At 38.8% G+C, this 16,521-nt stretch overlaps 1 protein-coding gene across 1 annotated transcript; it reads right to left on the bottom strand.

Moving 5' to 3' along the window:
- Positions 1-753: 753 nt before the first annotated feature.
- mRpL11 (mitochondrial ribosomal protein L11) lies at positions 754-15,697 on the bottom strand. Its single transcript, XM_067158654.2, has 3 exons — positions 15,368-15,697; positions 8,251-8,440; positions 754-1,174 (listed from the first exon to the last, which is right to left on the bottom strand). The coding sequence occupies exons 1-3, from the start codon at positions 15,500-15,502 to the stop codon at positions 909-911; spliced, it is 591 nt and encodes a 196-aa protein (XP_067014755.1). The 5' UTR covers positions 15,503-15,697; the 3' UTR covers positions 754-908.
- Positions 15,698-16,521: the final 824 nt, after the last annotated feature.

Below are 16,521 nucleotides of genomic sequence, written 5' to 3'. Positions count from 1 at the left end.
CACACTGTGAAGAAATCTGTCTTTGTGTCCTACAGGTATGATCAGCTAATATTATCATTTTTTAACGTTTCCACAGGGTAGTAACCGTTACCAATTTGCAGTACAAAACACGACACAATACTGAAAACGTATACGACCTTACCAGGAATGTGCCATAAACAGTATCCAATAATGTTGCCATACAAGAGCCTCCATGGCTCAGGCCTCTCACCACTGGGTTCCGTGGTTCAAATCCCGGTCACTCCATGTGAGATTTGTGCTGGACAAAATGGAGGCAGGACAGGTTTTTCTCTGGGTACTCCGGTTTTCTCTGTCACCTTTCTTTCCAGCAACACTCTCCAATATCATTTCATCCAGAGGAGTACAATAGGCTTCAGCAACTGGCACAATTCCTATCCTTGCCGCTAGATGAGAGCTTCATTCATTCCATTCCTGATCCAGTCGAATGACTGGAAAACAGGCTGAGGATTTCCAATGTTGCCATACACTTAAATTGCAATTTGGTTGGCATCAGGAACAGTACTTAGTAGGAACACACAATTCTGCCAACATTAGTTATAAATTGTCTTAGAAATGACTGTGTTCAGATTAATTTGTACACTACTGTAGTATTCCTCCAATGGCCTTCATGAGTTGTACACAGATGAGTTTGCTTTTGATTTCTAAAGAAACATAGGAGAGAAAATGGGATTGGCATGATGGGTATTTGAATCTCTACTTCCCCCATCCACAAAGATATAGTAAAGCAACAGATTGGGCAAACTTCATAACAAAGTCAAATTTCAGTCAGATTCCAAACAGAACACATGACATGAGCTATGTATCAAGTAAAATTCACTGATAAACCAACTAACTTATGAGATAGTGTTGTAACTAGTAAGGTCTACAAAATTCTGCACAATTTTTAACTATCCTGTCCGCAACATTCGAGCTTCTTTCTTTTCCTGCAGTAATTTCTTTTGTTCTTCAATGACTAACTTCCTCTCTTCCAAAAACTGTCCGTATTCCACAGCATCTAAGTCTCTCACTATTTCGATACCACAAGAATGTGCTACACCCACTAGCATCTTACAAATCTCTTCTAAAGATTTGCATTCTAAAGTTGAATCTTCTGATTTGATTTTAGCTATTTCGTACAAATGTTTCAGGGTAATTTTCCCGGCAACTTCTTTACCTGGAACAACAAGTAAACCATAGTTGTTGACAAAAGCAAATATATTGTTTATCTCATTAGGAAATCTTATAATGTTAATACATGGGTTGGAACTTTAATAGTGGCAACACTACTGTGGACACAAAATGAAACAGAATTAGTTATTGCCACTTCTACCAGATGTTACTCTATCTCCAACCTACAACACTGTAAAATGAATTGCCCACCAACTGACATGCAAACAATGCTGTGGCGAGCAGTGAGTCTTGTGTGAGTTGTCGCTCTAACCTGTTGAGTGTTGTGCATTTGCCACGTTTACGAAAGAGGAACAGTGATGTTGGCTTAAAATTCAAAGTGGCCGCACAGTAAGACAATGTCACTAAGGTCTTTGTGAAGCATGTGGTGAAATGGCATTACCATACAGAACAGTGGCAAGGTGGGTCAGAGTTATCAATGAGGGTCATGGAAGCGTGGCGGACATGGATCAGTCGGGTCACCTTAGTGTCAATGAGGAGAAAGTGCGGGTTCTTGCCATGCTATTAGACAAAAAGCGACATCAGATGATTTGTGAGGTGTCACGAGATGAGTTATCGCATACGACTGTGTGCATATTCTGAATAGGTGGACCCATTCTTCTAAAGAAGCACCTGATAATGTGGAAAATTGCAAATCAGTAGGTTCCCAATAAACTAACGGAAGCACAGCGATGGTTACAGTACAATGCCGCTCAAACTCACTTGGAGCGCTATGTTCGGGAAGATGTTTTTTTACGCCATATTACTGCGCTTGATGAGAAGTAGGAGAGATCGTACGAACCTGAACCTACATGCCAATCCAACATCATTATGAGTCACCACACAAAACAAAAGTTGTCAGACCCCTACGAATATGAAAGTAACAGCAATTCCTGTTTACGACTGCAATGGTATTATCTAACACATGTCGCACTGCAATGACAGACTGTTAATGCACAGTATTTCCGTAATTTTGTGGAGCATCACACGAGACCAGCGTTGCAAAAAAAGCGGCAACACTTCCTGCAGAATCCTCCCATCAAGTTGCAGGATAATTCGCAGACACATGTGTTACACCCTGAGAGTCCATTTGTACGGTCACTGGGTTCGAGAAGTACTTTTCCACCATATTCACTGGACTTAGCCCCTGCAATTATTTCTTGATCCCAAAAATGAAGGAACAACTTCGTGGCATTTGCTTCCGGTATGTTCCTGATATTCTGCATGAAGAGATCGCTCCATCAGAGACATCAACAGAATAGACACTGCTACAGGGATTCTACAATTTCCACACTGCTGGCAACGAATTGTAGACAATGCTGGTGACTACACTGAAGGACTGTAAATGTTTCACACAGGTATCACTTCTGTCTTAGTAGTAAATAAATAGTTGCCACTATTAAAGTTCCAACCTATTATGTTCTAAAACACTTTTAATACTACCACAATAAAAACCAGGTATTTTCTAAAGAGTTTTTCGATTGAAAACTAGCTCTTCTGGACACTCTGAAATAGTTATTTTACCACAGAATTCATGGCTTATTGCATTACAACATCCGACTTGAGTACTGGCATTTAAAGGATTGTTATTTGGTAGCAAGTGAGGTACTACAAAATATACCTGGAATATCTTGAAAGGGTTAGGTATCCCCAGAAATACACTCAACATCACTCATCATCAAAGACTCGTTAAGCATTCTGCACCCCCACCTTTATATTTCACAAATGTTAATCTAGGCCACTACATCTGATAACCCCTATGAATGTGTTGCATTCTGGAAAGTATAAGTTCAAGCCATTTTTTTATTTGTACATATGAATAGTCCCTCCACCCCCCCAAAAAATTCAGTATCTTTGTGGTCACACACAGTACATGTGCTGATGATCGTGTGAAAATATATACAGTGAAACCTCGTTAGTGTGTTCCTCATTAACACGTTTGCCCGGTTTGCGCGTCGGAAATTCGAAGTTCAGGTTCTCATTGTATTAAATCTATCTATATAAAAATACCTCACTTATCAACGTCACAAATTTTCGCTATTACCGCTTAGTACAATTACATTTTCCCTAAACCTGAAAATGTTACCTTATTTGTCATCCCTTCTGAACTTCAAAGGATAAGTTGCACCTTTGGGGAGCAAGCCTAGCCTCAGGAATGTTCAGTTTTGCTTGCCGGTTAGCAGCGAGATTGCTGAATAGCAGAGTGAGCCTGTTTGTGGTTGCATTCCATTCAGAAAGTAGAAATGTATTTTCTGTTGAGTATACAGTGAAGTGTAGCTAATATTCGTTGTGTGATACGGTAGCCTATATCTGGATTAGGAACATAATCAAGTGAAATTGACCAGCGTGGTGAACAGGGTATTTGTTTTGTGATAGCCTAGTTATGGATATGGAAAATGTTGTAAAATTCCTTAATAATGAAGACAAAATTAAAATTTATCAGAAAGTGGACTGGCATAAGCGCACAAAGGTTGCGAATGTTGAAACTCACACCTTCGAGTTTCAACTCGATCACTCAAGTTGGTCAAAGATTTGTTCGATTCAAAATGGCGGCCAAAGTCATTCCTCGCAGTTGCACATGTTGAGTGTAACCTCCAATTCATCGTCTAACAGTGTGACCAGAAAATAATGTTTAATAATCCACTGCTCCGAAATAAAATGTTCCCACTAACATTTGTTTTAGAAAGAGTGTGATCTCCAATAATACTTCGATATTTTTGTTGGCCCTTGTGCACACGTTTTCTCATTTGTTGTCTGGTGTTTTTCACACCTTTCAGTGTACCAGTACTTGTTATTTTATAATCCACAGCAAAAAAAGTTTCCATATAGGTTCTCTCGTGTTTTACACACCTTTTAATACTTTCCTCTCATCTTTAGAAATGGTAGATAGGCCTATAGTTTTCACTGTACCCACGGACACAAGGCGTAAAATGCCCTCCGTATCCCTGTTGGATAGTTTATATTCGTATATTCATTAGTACGTTTTATCGCTTAACACGGTTTTTTTCTTTGTCCACTGCAGAAACGTCTTAACAAGGTTTCACTCTTTGCAAGTTATAACTCTCATTCTGTATTGACGGTTATCACTTTACAAATAAAGGTATTTATAAAATCCTCCTTATCAATACAAATCAAATCATCTGTTAGATAACAAAGTCTATAGATGTTTCTCAAGGCCATCTTAAGTAGCAGAACAATTATTACATAACACAAAAACAAATTGAGGTACAAAGTCCTCTCATCTGATAGGTCGTTCTTGATTGACAAATAAAACTTGCTGACTATTAAAATGAAACACTATACTGGAGAATATTTATATAGATATTGACCAATATAACAATCCCGTGCACAACCTAAATGAATTCAACGAGAAGAAAAATGTATTACTGGGAAACCTTTGTCCTGCTCATCTGTGAACAATTTATTAATAAAAACGAGTTTCACTACTGACATTCTAGAACAAGACCTGCCCTTCCCTCAACATCCCCCTCCCGTGACTCACTTCATCCCTTCCCGTTCGCCCCTCCCTCTCCTCTTCCCCACCCAACCGCATCAGCACAGACACACGGTAAGCCACACACAAGCTTAGTTTTCAATGTGACTTGAGACTGACAAGGTCCTTTCACCCGAGACAACATTTTTTATTACAAGTAAGTCGATTGAGTTTTCTTTTCGCACAATATTTTGACTTGTTTTTCATCCACTCATAGTTCTTTTTCTCATTACAGATGTTACGCACTTTTTAATCCACGTTATTGAGGGTCTCACTACTCTGCCAATCAAAGCAGTGCTCTTGATTGACAATGCGCCTTCTCATCCACACGAAAGTGAACTTAAAGGTTATATGTACGTGAAATACCTTCCCCCTAATGTAACTTCTATCCTCCAACCAATGGATCAAGGCGTTATTGCTGCTTTAAAGAAGAACTACAGGTCATCTCTGTTATAGCAATTGGTTGAGGAAGGCATCGATATTCCAACATTCTGGAAGGACTTCATTTTGTTGGATGCTCTTCATGCAGTCAATAAGTCATGGGACAAAATTACCGCTACTACGCTTGCACGATCATGGAAATCTTCTAGGTGAAGAACATTTGCCGGCTTCAGTGACGATGATATTTCGAATGGGCAACGTGGTCTCGCTACGATGATATCATTACTGAAAAACCTGGATAAATGCAAACATGCAGAAGAAAGTGACATTATTGAGTGGTTAGACGTCGATAAGGACGATTATGGTTTCATACATGAAAGTGAGGAGGATATTGTACGGAATTTGACGGTTGGTGAGGAAGACGCAGATTTAGATGATATTGAGTGCGGGAGTGATGCAATGGAAACTCCGAAAGTTTCCCCACAGCCAACCTAGTGTCTCTATAGACACACTTATCTCTTACATAGAAAATAGAGATGAATTTTTTTGAGATATTGTTTTCTTGAGAAAGGTACAATCCAAAATTCGAAAAAATGAACAATCGTCTAAGAAACAAAAAGTGATGACCGATTTTTTTTGTTAGATACGAATGTTGGCAAAATCCACGTGGCATTTTGTAATTTTTCTCTAGTGTGTCTTTCAGCACGATGTGAAGTGTTAAAATTATTTTCTGCTTGTTCATAAAATACATTTCATTATTTTAACCTATGGTTTTGTTTTACCAGGCTAAAAAAAATGACTGCAGATAATTCGCGGAAGTGCGTGCATTAATTACCGTGAATTATCGAGAGTGCGCTGTAATTTAAATTCAAAATGTCTCCGTGTCACGACAGAATGCGTCTTCCAGAACGTGCAGAGATAGCTTTCCGCATTTTCTTTTACTTTTGTGTGTCGACAGTGTGTTTCATAGTTGCTCAGTTCGAGTGAAATCGTAATCCTTTTGTATTCAGTGTTTTAAGGACCGTCACAATAACACGCAACAGGCAATGTGAGGAGAAGCAGAATCCGCGAACACTGGCGATGCCAACAGTTGGCGAAAAAGCATGGCTCATAATTATAATCAATTCATACACACCGAACAATACTGTCCATGCCAATGAAACAGCATTTTCTTAAGCCTAGCCAAAACAGACTTTTTTTTAAGGAGATGGAGTCACTGCACTGTATTGCAATGCAAACGGAAGCGAAAGACTTCCTCCCCTTGTCATAAGAAAGCTCGATGATAAGGCACAATGTTTTAAGAGTGTTGGGCACTTTCTGTGCAAGTATACGGCATTTTAAAATGCAAACAGTACAGTAATCCAAAAAATAAAGCACTTGCACAGGGGAGCCAGCATAATTTGTCCTCGTCTTTGAATCATATTTCTTCTTTTTCTCCCGTTTTGTGAGGTTATGTTTGTCACTGAGTTACCAAGTGCATTATTTGAATACTGTAAATGCACCTTGTTGGATACATTTCCAATTATTTTTTTTTCTTTCCATGGCATTTGAAAGGTTTATTTTTTTTAATTTTTTTTTTGCTAGGGGCTTTACGTCGCTTGAAAGGTTTAAACTGTGAATCACTGTTAGTTGCATGCAGTAACGGGTCTTGAATATTTTGTGACGCAGTAAGGGTTGGCATTTCTGAAACACGAGTTGGTGGTTAAAATACGAAATTACGTAATTTGAAGTCCGACTTTTGCGTCCCAAAGAGTTCGAATTAATGAGGTTTCATGGTATCGCAAACCTAACATCAGTGTTCGCTGGTGTGTCTGTTTCAAGTGTTTACATTTTACGAAAAGAATTATCCAACACCGGTCGTGTTAATATCCGAGTAAAAAGAGACCGCATGTGAAAAGTGTTTTAGATGTGGAGTGTGTAAAATTTGTAAGTAATTTAGGAGAGGATTCTAGTGATGCAAGAGACAACGAATCTTCTGATCTAGGCTACAGGGAATCGAGCGGCAAGTTCAGATTAATGAAATACCTAGGCCTGCTTGCTAATTTTCATGGCAAATGTATTTTACAGCAGTGATAATGTATTTTTATCATCTCAAATATGTTCACACAACCCAGCTATATCCATACATTTACACGTTCATATTTGCGTAAAGACCACGTGAACCTCACAAAGTGATACGAAATGTTTGTTTATGCCTACGTTACTCTTTCGATGGAAGGAATTTTAGTTCATTTAATTTTTTTTTCAAAATGATCTTTCCTAAAATTAGGGTGCGGAGGTTATTCGCGTAAATATGGTATTACTTAGCTGTTGGAAATGACAGATTCCAGCTCAATGATTGTTCCCAATCAAGAAAAGGAGTTTCCCTAATTTAAGTCAAGAATGTTCCTTAAGCAAAAAAGTGTCTTCGTATAATAAATACATCTATGACACAAATCTAGGAAGGAGGATTAGTACACATGCACAAATTTTCTCCCTCATGATAATTTTTTTTAAAGGAGGAGGTTTATACAAGTAAGTATGGTATGCAGAACAGGAAAGAGAAGAATGATTGAGACTGAGATTGTATGGGCAGTGAAAAAATTAGGAGAACGAGGATCCTGAAGTCAATGCTTGGACTGAAGTTTGGAGGGAAAAAGACGAAAAGGTAGACCCATGAAATGATAGAGAAAACAAACTGAACAAGATCTAACGAAGAGAGAGGCAAACTTTCAAGACGTCTTGGATGAAAAATGGTGGAAAGATAGGCAGAGATAGAGATCAATGATCCACAAAACAATCCAAGAACCCCTTAATGATGAGATGATCTAGTGAGAAAAACTGTTAAAACTTTTTTTTTTACAAGTTGCTTTACGTCACACCGACACAGATAGGTTTTATGGCGACAATTGGATAAGATAAGGCTAGGAGTGCGGAGCAAGCAGTTGCAGCCTTAATTAAGGAACATTTACCTGTTGTGAAAATGGGAAACTACAGAAAACCATCTTCAGGGCTGCCGACAGTAGGGTTCAACCCAATATTCCCTGAATGCAAGCTCACAGCTGCGTGCCCCTGACCACACAGCCAACTCGCTTGGTAAAAAACCATTGAAATTGTCAGCTTTTCAGCAATGGAGATATAATAATAGCCTAATACCATGTGTGCATGTGGGTGTGATAACAATGTTTATCAACTGTGGTCCTATTGTTTGTTGAAATAATTTTTCTCACCTGGTTCCATCGCACCTCTCTGAATCCCAGCTGCTTGTTTAAAAAAAAAGGTGGCAGGTGGTTTAAGAATTTCTAGCTCATAGCTACGATCAGGATTGACTGATATTCGACATGGCAGGGGAATGCCCTCCTTCATGTCCTTGGTTCTCTCATTGAAGTCTTTGCAGAAAGCAGCTATATTTATTCCTCGCTGAAACAGAATAATACAAAATGACACGATTTTAAAATGGTTCACACTAAAAAAATAAGCTCTTTATTTTAAACAAATTGCACCTGTTGTATACAGCAAAGGTGTCTATTATCTTGACCATGATGGCCACTAATGGTCCGTATTGACTTAATTATAACAGTTAATTGTGTTCAGGTTCTGCCTAGTCAATACAATTCAGAATGTATTATTATTTAAACTATCATTTACTTATATACACACTTATATACAAACACAAGTACATGTTTCGAGAAAACAAATTCTCTTCTTCAGCTTGTTAGTAAAATCACAATATCACAGACCTTATTTATAATAAACTATGACGTACTTGACCATAATACTGTCACATTTAAATACAATGGATCAAAAGTCAACCAGCTGTATTTTAATACATCATATACAGATATTTCATAGATTTGGGACATAAAATGAAAGATTCTCTATTTGAATTTTTAACATTGTTTGTCAGCACACAGTTCAATACTTGTGATTTTACTAACAAGCTAAAGAAGAGAACCAGTTTCCTCGAAACATGTGTTTGTATATAAGTAAATGATAGTTTAAATAATAATACATTCTGAACTGTATTGACTAGGCAGAACCTGGACACAATTAACTGTTACAGCAAAGGTATTCAAACTTTTTGGTGGCGTACCCCTAAAATACAATTGTTTTACCTTCGTACCCCTGAAGTACGAGTATACTGTGATAATATCAGAAATTGCAAGTGATAAATATGCCAGGCATTTTGTATCCTTTCTCCCCAAACTGCTCCCATGTAAATATGTTAATATAAGCTTTGTAATTTCCTAACTTTTCTAATAGAGTAGCGTCAATGTTACTTGTCAGACCCCCACAGCTGGACACTGTTAAAATGCCCTGTGACTTATGCATTGGTGCTGACTACTTGTATCTTTACCTTAGACTGCCCCAATGTAAATAATTAATGTAATCCCTTTTAACTCCATATTATTAATGAACATTGTTTTTCTCATTGAAATTTAGTAATTATTTCCTAACATTTCTGATAGTGTAACGTCAATATTTCATGTCGGACCACTGCTGCTAGACACTGTTAAGTACCCTGTGGTCTTACGTAGTGGTGCCAGTCACTTGTATTTTCCCTAGGATTCCAAATAATATGAAATGAGGTCAAACCACTGCTGCATATTACTGTATAGTGCCTTGTCAATATTGTGATCATCAACCAATGGCAGAAATTACAGTTATGCACATTGGTGCCAGACATCTCGTATCCTTTCTCCCCAAACTGCTCCCATGTAATATATATATTTTTTGCTATTTTGCTTTACGTCGCACTGACACAGATAGGTCTTGTGGCGACGATGGGACGGGAAAGGCCTAGGAATGGGAAGGAAGTGGCCGTGGTCTTAATTAAGGTACAGCCCCAACATTTGCCTGGTGTGAAAATGGGAAACCACGGAAAACCATCTTCAGGGCTGACGACAGTGGGATTCAAACCCACTATCTCCCGGATGAGAGCCTACAGCTGCGTGCTCCTAACCGCACGGCCAACTCGCCCAGTGTAATATATTAATATAAGCTTTGTAATTTCCTAACTTTTCTAATAGAATAGCGTCAATGTTCCTTGTCAGACCACCACTGCTGGACACTGTTAAAATGCCCTGTGACTTACGCATTGGTGCTGACTACTTGTATCTTTACCTTAGACTGTCCCCATGTAAATATGTTCCTTTTATCTCCATATTAGTAATGAACATTGTTTTTCTTATTGATATTTAGTAATTATTTTCCTAACATTTCTGATAGTGTAATGTCAGTATTTCATACGGACCACTGCTGCTAGACACTGTGAAATACCCTGTGGTCTTACGTATTGGTGCCAGTCACTTGTATCTTTTCCTTAGACTGCACCCATGTAAATAGGTTAATATAACCTTTGTAAGACATACCCTAACATTTTGACGCTGTATCCTTCACAACTGATCATTTACAGCCAACAACTGATATGTTAGTATCCATATTATCACTGAACATAGTTTTTCTCATTGACTATCCCTACTGTAATATGTCAATATTATTTCTTAAATTATAATTTACATACAAATCAGGTACCTGATTTATGCCTTGAGGTAGTACTGTGACTGATGATGCCTTCAATGAAAGGCAAAACATGTTTCATATGGAAATAAAGATAAATTCCTAATTGTTTAAAAATTTTAATATATTGAATTAGTGAATTATAAACTAATTAGCATGCTACATATATCAGAAATAACAACTGATCGTAGCTGAATGCCAAATAATATTAACTATAATAATAATCACAATCACCATCAACTTCCAAAGCTTATCCTGCTTGCTCAGGTTCCCTGCATGCACTGAGGCACGAAACAGTTGTGGCCGGGGATTTAAGATTGCATGCCATTCCTGACACCACAGGATTTTCAACTGAAAATCCCACCACAGCAGAGAAATCAAACCATGGTCACTGGGATGACAGGCAAGCAGCTAAGCCACTACACTACCCTGTTCTCCAATAATAACAATAATGTATTGTATATATATCGTTGCAGGGCAAAGGAAACCTCGTTAACTCCTTCGGAGTAAAGGTAACAGGAGCAGCCCAAAACTGAGCGATCAGCAATGGCTGGAGAAGTGTTCCTGGCATTTTCATTCCTTGATGATTGTCCAATTGGAGACCATCAGTCTGTTTTCAGACAAACTTTGCTTTACGGAAGCGAAAGCTGTGTGGACTCAGGATATCTTATTCGTAAGTTAGAAGTAACAGACATGAAAGTAGCAAGAATGATTGCTGGTACAAACAGGTGGGAACAATGGCAGGAGGGTACTTGGACCGAGGAGATAAAGGCTAAGTTAGGAATTAACTCGATGGATGAACCTGTACGCATAAACCGGCTTCGGTGGTGTGGTCATGCGAGACGAATCGAGGACAGGTTACCTAGGAGAATAATGGACTCTGTTATGGAGGGTAAGGGAAGTAGAGGGAGACCAAGACGACGATGGTTAGACTTGGTTTGTAACGATTTAAAGATAAGAGGTATAGAACTAAATGAGGCCACAGCACAAGTTGCAAATAGAGGATTGTGGCGACGTTTAGTAAATTCACAGATGCTTGCAGACTGAATGCTGAAAGGCATAACGGTCTATAATGATAACGTATGGACTGTATGTACTGTATGTAGTATTCTGTTCTCTTCTCAGGCAATGTGACAAACCTTCACAAAGCAGATGGAGAAATGTGGTTTCCTCGTGAGTTAAATTATGAGGTTTTCTTTACCTAGCAACAATACGCGCGTGCGCGCGCACGCACACTTATTCATGCAACAATTACCCTTATGCTATATGCACTGCTACAGAAAACATTTGAAGCGAATGAGCGGATTTCAAGACAAAAAATTTAAATAGAGCAATGCAGCAAGAGTAAGCATTTTTAATAATATAGTTACTGGCTTTATGTCCCGCTAACTACTTTAACGGTTTTTGGAAACACTGAGGTGCCGGAATTTAGTCCCGCAAGAGTTCCTTTACGTGCCAGTAAATCTACAGACATGAGGCTAGCGTATTTGAGCACCTTCAAATACCACCGGACTGAGACAGGATCGAACCTGCCAAGTTGGGGTCAGAAAGCCAGAAAGCCACAAACGTCTGAGCCACTCAGTCCAGCAATAACCATATTTACATACCTACAGGTCACTCCACATTAAGAAAACAGTATTGCTCTTATGTTCTATTTTTTTTTTTTGTTAGTTGCTTTACGTTGCACTGACACAGACAGGTCTTATGGCGATGATGGGGCAGGAAAGGCCTAGGAATGGGAAGGAAGCGGCCATGGCCTTAATTAAGGTACAGCCCCAGCATTTGTCTGGTGTGAAAATGGGAAACCACGGAAAACCACCTTCAGGGCTGCCGACAGTGGGCTTCGAACCCACTATCTCCCGGATACGAGCTCACAGCTGTGCGTTCCTAACTACACGGCCAACTTGCTCTTATGGACCTATAATGAGCGAACACACCCCGTCCTAGACGCCCATAATTCCTCGTGATTAAGGATTATTATAATGTACTTTATATTGTATTAGGAAAGAAAGAAGAAAGGATGAAGCATTTTATGCCCGAGTGTTATTAAAGTAACTACTGAAGCTTTTTTGTTTCATAAATACATTCCCAGGGAGGAAGCACAATGGCGGGAACAACCATTGCTTTGTTGCCTTCCTTCATTTCCCTTCTGTGCCGCTCTGGTACATGTAACGCGTAAACCATTACTCAGTGAGTCCTGACAGCTTATTACTGTTGTAAAGAAGACCTCTATTTATGTGTTGCATATCTTTTTTAGTCTTTATATCAATGTGGACCTGTCTTGTGTTGAGTGAGTGTTGTGTGATTAATTAGCCTATGTGTGTGATTTATTTACTCTATGGATGAGGCTGATGAAGAAACAAAGTAAACAGTAAACTGTGCTTAATCTACAGCATATTTTCTTCTCCCTTTTATCTTGAACTTAAAAACTGAGTTTCATAAATTTACGTTCCGCTGTTTTGCCGTTATCCTGCAAACATCAAAATGAGCTCCTCTAACCCCCGCTAAATCCCCTAGAGTTCATAAATATTATCTTCAGTTTAGTTTCTTCTACCTTTTGCCTCAAACTTAAATACATTTACATGCCACTGTTTTCCCATGATACTGTTGAATGGCAACCCTGTTGCCATGAGAGCAATACGGTTTTCTTGACATGGAATGAACTATAGTCAATGGGAGTTACAAACCGACACATTTTAGAATGAAGGATTTAGTGTAGTGGTAGACAAAAACACTAAATCAAAACAAGATTTTATTGAAAATAACCAGAACCAAAACTTTTCTGAAATGCTCACTGAAAACAGTTAGAAGCTACGGTAAATTTTCATGCACCTTGAAACAACCCTGCGTACCCCTAGTGGTTCGCGTACCACACTTTGAATACAACTGCCCTAAGCTACCTTGTGCAGAACCTAGTCTGTCATGTCCTTTCCCTTGAGGTCTGACAATTACAACTTCACAAAAACTATTAATATCATTAAGATTCCATTTTTCCATGGGAGTGAATAGGGAGAGGAGGAGGATGCATTAAACATGCTTTAGCAGTTGAAAGTCTTAAAACAACAAAACTACCAACTAGAACTTCTTACATTAAACCACTCTTAATTACTGGGTGGTGGCAAGGTTCTATCCTCCAATATTAAGTATATTTATATATTATTTATTTATTCGAATCTGAAGCAATAACGTCAAATGGTGTAAAGGAATATTACAATTATAAATTGACAATATTAAGTACGGTACTGAGGTGGTATTAAACCAGCAGTACAGTGGCATATGCTGGGATTAAGACGTAGGCTACCACTAGACTCAGGTTACCCCTTTTCGATAGTTAGTTTAGTGAACATCAAGCCCTAAGCGTTTGGAGATTCAGCCAACAGTCAATGGAGTAGCCTGCTGTGCTGTCAGTACTCTTTCACAAGCTACTGCCATGGCCCCTGCTACTGTCAATAATCAACACCTGATCAGTAGAGATGGTAGGGTAAGGTTTAGCAAATTAAAGTCCGGCTTTGTGACAAATTGGATAGAATGCTTGTCTTTGGTCCGATGGGCCCGGTTCAATTCTCAGAATCAACCCCCTTATGCTCTTAATTCCCCTGGCTTGGGGACTGGGTGTTTATCACGTCTTCACCATTAATTTTATCTTCATTAGGTCACCACCAAGCCTATACATATGCCATGCACCATTATTATTATTATTATTAAAATTTTGAATTTTACAGCATTACCAGCAGTCGTACACATCGTTCAATGGTTTATTAACTTCCTTGGTAGATCAGTAGTGGTGTCCGACCCATGATCACGGTTTCGATTCCAACCAACCAAAGAGAACACTAAACCTGAAAGACTGCATTTCATGTTAGCAGACCAACCTATAAAAAGAAAACTATATTACTCCTATAAGAGTAGCCTTGCAGTGTCTTTCTACAAGAACGTAGAAGCAAAATGGAGTGAAATACCAGCACTCTGTTATCTGTATAATTAAGTTGGATTTATGAAGTGAGGAAGTATATACAATGAGAAACACGTGACAATTTGGAAACTTCCAGAGAACTTCCGAGTCTTTTGAGCTATCTCCTTCGTTAGCAGTGGCGATCTGACGGACCGAAGCCTAGCACACCTATCCATCCCGGTCCCCACATCTATCGGGCATTCAGAATTAAGCCGTGCGAGGTGAGACGAGGGCAGAAGGACACAAAGCCTGGGCTGCAGTATCTTTCTCCGATGCCTTGCTCTCTGAAATACGTGCGACGCTTTTTCTCATTGCTTTCAAAATTTTGTAAATGGCACAATGTGCTAGAAGCTTACATTATAATGTGCTTTAGATTTCATTGTTCTCATTTGAGGTTTGAGCTTCACCAATAGCCTTGGTAGCCCTCAGTATACACTACTGCAGCAGTGACATGAGTGGCTGCAAAAATTTCTGGGAGGAATGAATTATATGTGTTAAATGAACTTAACTTTTCGGGGAAAAAATTAGGCCCAAAAATGTAGTTTTGGGTAGCAAAAATTGGCCTATTTAATGAAAGATAAAAAATCGTGAGGATAACGTTTCCTGAATTTTTACATCCTAGAAAATGCAAATATATTTTAAGCTGGGAAGAATAATATAAAAAGCCTAGGAGCCGCCGGTAAATTTTATCGAATGACTCCTCGCTTGCTCCAGAGTCCTTATTTAACTTCATATGTCATAATTTATTATAAAGCAGCTCATGAGGTTATTCTTGATAGTATTTGATTTTTTGGGTTATATATACGGATTCTATCACTATCTATCCACATTATCTATACAGATATTTGACGAAAAACAGACTATATCCCGTTTACCTGGCCTAACATAGGACCTAAAGGAGGGCCGGCAGCCGCCATTCCTGCAGGAATGTCTGTCCTCATTTTATTTCCATGTTGAATCTTTTCAGCAGCTTTCTTGAGACTTTTTAATCTACTCACTGCTTTCGACATTCTTCAAAAACAAAAACTATAAATACCGCACGTGCATATAACGACGACGATAAGGTTATAAAATATCGATCAGTACTGCCAACGCCAACGCCGCGAGGAGCAAAGTTACATACAATGTTGGGAAACGCTACAACATAAAAAGCATAACCAATCTTTCTATCAGCACGATAATATCACTATTCAACACAGCGATAGGTTCTGTCGTAACGTATGCGATTCACAATATATGTGAAAATCTTACAATCGATGATTTAGCAAAATTGAAAAGGTCAAAGCAATATTCATGAAAAGAGCAGCAAGGTTGTACCACGCAAAACTTGTCCGCCAGGTAGCGTAATGGTCACCGAGCACAGAATAACATAGAGATGGCAATGTGTCGTCTGAGTTGAAGTCAGCGGACACAAGCGGCCGCCATGTTGTTTGTACCAAAACATTGGAGACCAGATAGTGTAAGTAAGTGAACAGTGCGCCACGTATGAAGTAAATAAAGGAAGTTGTGTTATGATTTTAAAATGCCGACTTGTGTAGCGCATGGATGTGCAAACAGAGCTTCAAAGAAAATACCAGGGATAACTTTTCACAGGTAAGCAATATGTTTTTGCGAATATTCAGTGCCGAATTGATTTCCCCTTGAACATGCAGTATAGGTTAAGAAGCCCCTTTATCATTTACAGTTTTCCTAAAGATAATGAACGACGGAAGAAATGGATAAGAGCTATACGAAGGGAAAATTGGCCCCCCGCACCTTTCAGCACCATATGTTCAGGGGCCTATTCCACGAACGAACTTTTGCAACTTTTCACTTTTCACTTTGCACTTTTCAGTTCAGATTTTGTTCCACCATCACTTTTCAGATTTAACTTGCAAAGTGAAAAGTGAAAAGTGAAAAGTTAGGAATCTTTTCACTTTTCAAGCCTGTTATGTTCCTCCATTGGTACAGAAATGCAAAGTGCAAAGAAATGAAGTGAAAAGTTTTCCATAAATCTTGCAAAGAGATGATTCCCTTTTCATATGTTAAT

The sequence above is a fragment of the Anabrus simplex genome, chromosome X (genome assembly GCF_040414725.1).
Source record: "Anabrus simplex isolate iqAnaSimp1 chromosome X, ASM4041472v1, whole genome shotgun sequence".
Classification (NCBI taxonomy): domain Eukaryota; kingdom Metazoa; phylum Arthropoda; class Insecta; order Orthoptera; family Tettigoniidae; genus Anabrus; species Anabrus simplex.
This window is presented reverse-complemented; position numbering and strand designations above follow the sequence as displayed.